The sequence below is a fragment of the Propithecus coquereli genome, unplaced genomic scaffold (genome assembly GCF_000956105.1).
Source record: "Propithecus coquereli isolate 6110/MARCELLA unplaced genomic scaffold, Pcoq_1.0 Scaffold7, whole genome shotgun sequence".
NCBI classification, from domain to species: domain Eukaryota; kingdom Metazoa; phylum Chordata; class Mammalia; order Primates; family Indriidae; genus Propithecus; species Propithecus coquereli.
In genome coordinates this window covers 17,153,936-17,159,769 of record NW_012153062.1, presented here as the reverse complement: position 1 = coordinate 17,159,769, position 5,834 = coordinate 17,153,936, and the positions used below count along the sequence as shown (strand labels likewise).

Here is a 5,834-nt window from a genome sequence, read left to right as displayed (position 1 = left end):
TTTTAAAATATGCTTTGTGTGTCTGTGTGTGTGTTGGGGAGAGGGAAAGAGGGGTTAGATTACAAATTGAATACTTTGAAAACAGCAGTAAAGCTTTCCTCTTTTTTTCTCCCAAATCATATTTTTAAAGTTAGTTAAAATATTCTTAAATACAATAGTTCTTAAATACAATAAGTTCTGAATATGTGTTACATAAATGAAAGTTTCTTTCTCTGCAGGATAAATTTCCAAAATTCTTTCTTGGTATATACTATTTTGAGTTTCTTAGTGTCCTTCTGTTTGGATAATTTGGAAATTTAAACTCAGAGCAGCTCAGCTTTAATAGTATATTAATATCTATTGACATTTGTCTTAATTTACACATGCTATTATTAAAATCTTTTATGTAATATATGTGTGTATGCATATATGCAATACCATTCTTAATTTAATTTGTGAATAATGGCTTTTCCTAGCTATATAGGAAAAGAAAATAATATATACGAAAAAAAACAGTTTGCAAAACAATCTGGCATTTTGGGGATAAAAGATTGAGACTGTGCTCCATCAAAAGAAGACTTGCGAGCGCCGCCCGGATATCGCGCAGGCCGCTTGCACCATGACGATCTGGACTTCGGAGCATGTCTTTGACCACTCTTGGGAGACTGTTACCACAGCTGCAATGCAGAAATACCCAAACCCTATGAACCCGAGTGTGGTTGGAATTGATGTGTTGGACAGACATATAGATCCCTCCGGGAAGTTGCACAGCCATAGACTTCTCAGCACAGAGTGGGGACTGCCTTCCATTGTGAAGTCTCTTATTGGTGCAGCAAGAACCAAAACATATGTACAAGAACATTCTGTAGTTGATCCTGTAGAGAAAACAATGGAACTTAAATCTACTATTATTTCATTTACAAATATGGTTTCAGTAGATGAGAGACTCTTATACAACCCACATCCTCAGGACCCAGAAAAAACTATTATGACTCAAGAAGCCATTATCACTGAGAAAGGAGTCAGCCTTAGCAGTTACCTTGAAGGACTGATGGCAAGTACCATATCTTCAAATGCTAATAAAGGCCGAGAAGCAATGGAATGGGTAATACATAAATTAAATGCCGAGATTGAAGAACTGATGGCTTCAGCAAGAGGAAGCATAAGGACTCCAATGGCAGCAGCAGCATTTGTAGAAAAATGATAATACAAGTTGGTAGACAACGTTGGGTCCCCCAGGTCTCTCCAAGCTGGCAATATGTTTATTTGTTATTTAAAAAATACAACTATATTTTAGGTAGAATTTTTTTTTTTTAATAAGGTGATTTAAGGCTATGTGACTTTTGATCAAAACAGAGATACAGGGCTTCTAAATAAAAGGGATCATGTGAAAAAAAAACAAAAACAAAAAAACGAAGACTTGCTAAGTAGCTTCTTTAGGTAGAATAAAAACATTACTTAATTTTGCCCCAATTAGCTACTTGTGAAGAAAAAAAGTCACTTCTCATGTGAATAGGAAAATACAGTTGTATTAAGGGAAACTTTTAAAAAGTATTTCTTACCCAAATATTTTTAAAACTTTGCCTTCTTTTCCAGAAATGAAAAAAAATGTTACTAGGCATACATGAGATAAAATGTTCTGATGAAATATCTATTAACAGATGACTTAAATGGGCTCAATGCCAGCAAAGAAACAACTTGCCTTAAAACCTCTCCTGGACATGGGAAAAAAATATTTGAGTCAGGAAGAATTTAATAGAAAATTATATTTGGCTAATCATGTTCTAACATGAAACAATGCCATTCAAATCAGAAGTTATTTTGTCATTGTGTAAAGCATGTCTTGCTTTTCAAGCCAGCTTTGCTTGCTGGTATGGTCTTTTGCCATAAGAGTGTAGAGAACTGGTTCTGGAGGCATAAAATGATCTGTGTCCATATCTAGAATCTTCTTCTTCTAAACTGAGTAACTCAGACAAGTTATTTAGCCTATTAGATAGGTACCTCAGTAACAATAGTATCTTCCACAGAGAGGTTTTTGGTATGAATTAAGTAAGTGAACCTATGTAAAGTGTTTACCTAGGACATGAAAACATCATATAAATATTAACTATTTTATCTGGAGGCATTTAGTCTTTACAAGTGGTAAATACTGACATCTAAATTAAGGGGTTTTTTTTGTAAATTTCTATTATTTATGTTTAGTAGTTGAAACATAATCCATTAAATTAGGTTTGCCTTATTTAATATATTTATTCTACTAATACATAATACAAATATTTCTTGGTGATTATTTATGATATATGCATTAATGATAGGAAAAGGCTCAAGAGTTAACGGTTTGACTAATTTTGGTTCCATTCTCCATTCATCTTTCCTGCTCATTTTTCTCTCCTTTTCAACTTTGGAAGGAAAGAGTCAATGGTTTTTACCATCTCTTTGTCTGTCCATCTATTATTTATCAATCTACATCTTGGGTGCCTATTGTTGTTGTATTGATATTCTATCTAGTGCATATTGCAAACTTCAGAGAAACAGGCCTTAAGAGCTTACTATCAGAAGGCCTTGATTTAGCAGATCCAAAGGGAAAGGATTTTCAGGCACAAGGGGCTTTGTTGTCTAGTGAAATAACAGAACAAAGAAAACATAGATGAGCTAAGAAAGTTCTGAAAAATAGGAAGAAAATAAGATATTTAATTCATGTTGTCAAATTTCTGAGAATAGAAAGAAAATTGATGTCACCTCTACAAACCATATAGTTTCCCAAAGAAGTTGCCTCTAATGAAATCTTCACTGGCTTCAAAGTTGTCTTTCAAAGCACTGTTTTACATTGGTGGAGCCATTTTATACTATGTATTCATAAAATACTTATTTTGGAAGTCTCACATTTGGGGAATTTCATCTATAAGAAGATACAGGTTCATTGGATTAATAAAAGTATTATAGAGCAAAGATGTAACCATCATAAAATTAGTTTAAATATTTTACCTACTTATCGATCAAATCATTGACAAAAATAATTGTATGAGTTAGTTACTATTATAATGAATACATGAACCCAAGGTAACTGAGGTTCAGGGAGTTTAGATAACTGGACTAAGGATCACAGCTAATCTATGTGCCAGAGTTAAGATTCAAGTGCAGATCTGGAGAGATAAGAAAAGAAAGAGTTACAATGAAACTACAAGGGGTAGGGGAGGGGTGGTGCACACACACATGCAGGGTTGGGAGAGGGAGATTGGAGGAAGACCCAGACAGGCAGATATAACCCGGGCAAAAAGAGATTGGTGAACTTTTGAACCCTGCTGGTATACAAAGCATACAATCATACCCACCCACCCAATTCTGCAGGTAATACAATCACAGTTCTCAGAGTAAATAATGTCTAATCCCCCTGGTGTGTACTTCAAATAACTTTATTTCATTGGTATTAGTTCCTTATTTTTTCAGTTGTTTCTAAGTTGTTAAAATATTTGTTATCAACAGTATTACTTTGAGCTTTTATGCTTTTAAAGATAAGGACCAATAGTTGAAGTTTGCAATGAAAAACATCTACTAATATACTAAGAATACAGAGTTGCCTAATTTGTGTTTTTTAATTATAACGGCATTTTCTGCTTCTATTTCCCAAATGTAAATTAAATGTTTGGTTATTTAATTTAATGTGAATTAAATAATTTGGGTAGGATATAAAAATTGAATAAAATAATTCTTTTTAGGGACAAAAAGTTACTTTGTTACACCTTTTACTTCATAGGGCACAAATAAGAGAGGAGAAAAGCAAACGCTGCCTTGTTCTTCTAATACGTTTTTGTCTACCTAGCATAATTTGCATGTTCATTGTATTTTATCATTTTTATAAACCACTAGTACTACTCAAATTTATAAACTTGTACCAAAAAATAAAATAATAATTTTCAGAGAAACTATAGCTTAATGAACATCTATTTTTCCTCCTCTTGTCTTTATCAAAACTTTTACCAATATAGGAAAAAAATCACATATAAGAAATTGTGATGATTAAAAAGATGTAAGCACACTGGAAAAGAGTAATGCTAGCTAAAAATGCTAATGTTTACCAATTGCTTCCTACTTACCATCATTTGCTGTATATTATTGAATTTCACCTACCTATATCCCTTCCCATTTTGCAAATGAGAAAAAAGAGGCAAAGAAAAGTTATTTGGCCAAAATGACACAACTAGTAATAGTAATTAATTGTCAGAGATACAAACCTTACAGAAGTCCACGTGACTTGACGTTCTTTCCTCTGTGGAATGTAATCCTTTGTAATTTAAACAAATAAAATTATATTTCCAATTCAATGCTCTTGGTTTTCTGCTTAAACTATTTGAAAATCAAAAATAATAATAAATAAAACTATTAAACTGTTATAAAGTAAATGGAGGGATTTCTCTATAATGCATGGCATTCATTTTTTTGTCATACAATGTCAGATTTACATATAATTATAGAATTTATAGTATAGGACACTGTATATTACAAAGTTGGAAACAGTAATTTAGAGGTGAAACAGACACAGATGAGTTGTGGTAGAAGATACTATACTCTATGTAGCTCAAAAATATTAAAATTTAATGCATTAGCATCCCTATATTGAGTAAATTTCATGTTATATTTAAGGATATTGAGAAATTATATTTGAAGAATTTTATGAAACATATTCATGCTTCTGGAGCACTAGGGTAAATTAGTTATCCAGCATACCAGTGTGAAGCAATTTGGGAAAGCATTTAAATTATATTTCTGGAAAATATGTAGCTGCTTTCATACACACGGACAAACACACCCCTAGTATTTCATCCTATATAATACATATTTTTTATTTATGATATAATTAAATGTGCAAATATTTTGTATAACTATATATTATCACTATGTAATTAGATTTATATATTTTAACTATATAGTAAATGTTCAAGCTTCTGTTTGTGTCTTTTGCCCACTTTTAATGGGGTTGTTTGATGTTTTCTTACTGATTTGCTTGAGTTCTTTGTAGATTCTGGATATTAGCCCTTTATTGGATGTATAGCATGTAAATATTTTCTCCCATTCTGTAGGTTGTCTATTCACTCTATTAATTGTTTCCTTGGCTGTGTGGAAACTTTTAAATTTAATTAGTTCCCATTTTATTTATCTTTTTTTGTTGCTGTGCTTGTTTTGGGGATCTTCTTCATAAATTTTTTGCCTAGACTGATATTTATAAGAGTTTTTCCAACATCTTATTCTGGAATTCTTATAGTTTCATGCCTTAGGTTTAAGTCTCTTATCCATTGCGAATTAATTTTTGTGAGTGATGAGAGGTGCAGATCCTGTTTCAGTCTTCTACATGTGAGTATCCAGTTTTTCCAGCACCATTTATTGAATAGGGATTCTTTTCTCCATTATATGTTTTTGTCTACTTTGTCAAAGATCAGATGGCAATATGAGGACGGTTTTATACCTGGGTTCTTGTGCCAGTGTCATGCTGTTTTGGTTACTGTAGCCTTGTAGTATAGCCTGAAGTCTGGTAAGAAGATGTCTCCAGATTCGTTTTTTGTTTTTTGGTTTTTTTTGCTTAAGGTTGCTTTGGCTATTTGAGATCTTTTCTGTTTCCAAACGAAGTGTAGAATTATTTTTTCTAGATCTGCAAAAAATGACATTGGTATTTTAATGGGGGTTGCATTGAATCTGTAGATCACTTTGGGTAGTATAGACAGTTTAACAATGTTGATTCTGTCGATCCATGAGCATGATATGCTTTTCCATTTGTTTACAACCTCTTCATTTCTGTCCTCAGTGTTTCATAGTTATCCCTGTAGAGGTCTTCCCCTTCTTTGGTTAAATATATTCCTAGG

General features: G+C 32.4%; 1 protein-coding gene across 2 annotated transcripts; it reads left to right on the top strand.

Annotated features, from left to right (window-relative positions):
* Positions 1 to 598: 598 nt before the first annotated feature.
* LOC105823832 (protein slowmo homolog 2-like) lies at positions 599 to 1,183 on the top strand. Of its 2 annotated transcripts, XM_012661086.1 has the most exons (2): positions 599 to 798; positions 889 to 1,183. In XM_012661086.1, the coding sequence occupies exons 1-2, from the start codon at positions 599 to 601 to the stop codon at positions 1,181 to 1,183; spliced, it is 495 nt and encodes a 164-aa protein (XP_012516540.1). The 2 variants fall into 2 exon arrangements, with proteins under 2 accessions (XP_012516540.1, XP_012516539.1); XM_012661085.1 differs by having other exon boundaries at positions 599 to 1,183.
* The last annotated feature ends 4,651 nt before the right edge of the window (positions 1,184 to 5,834 follow it).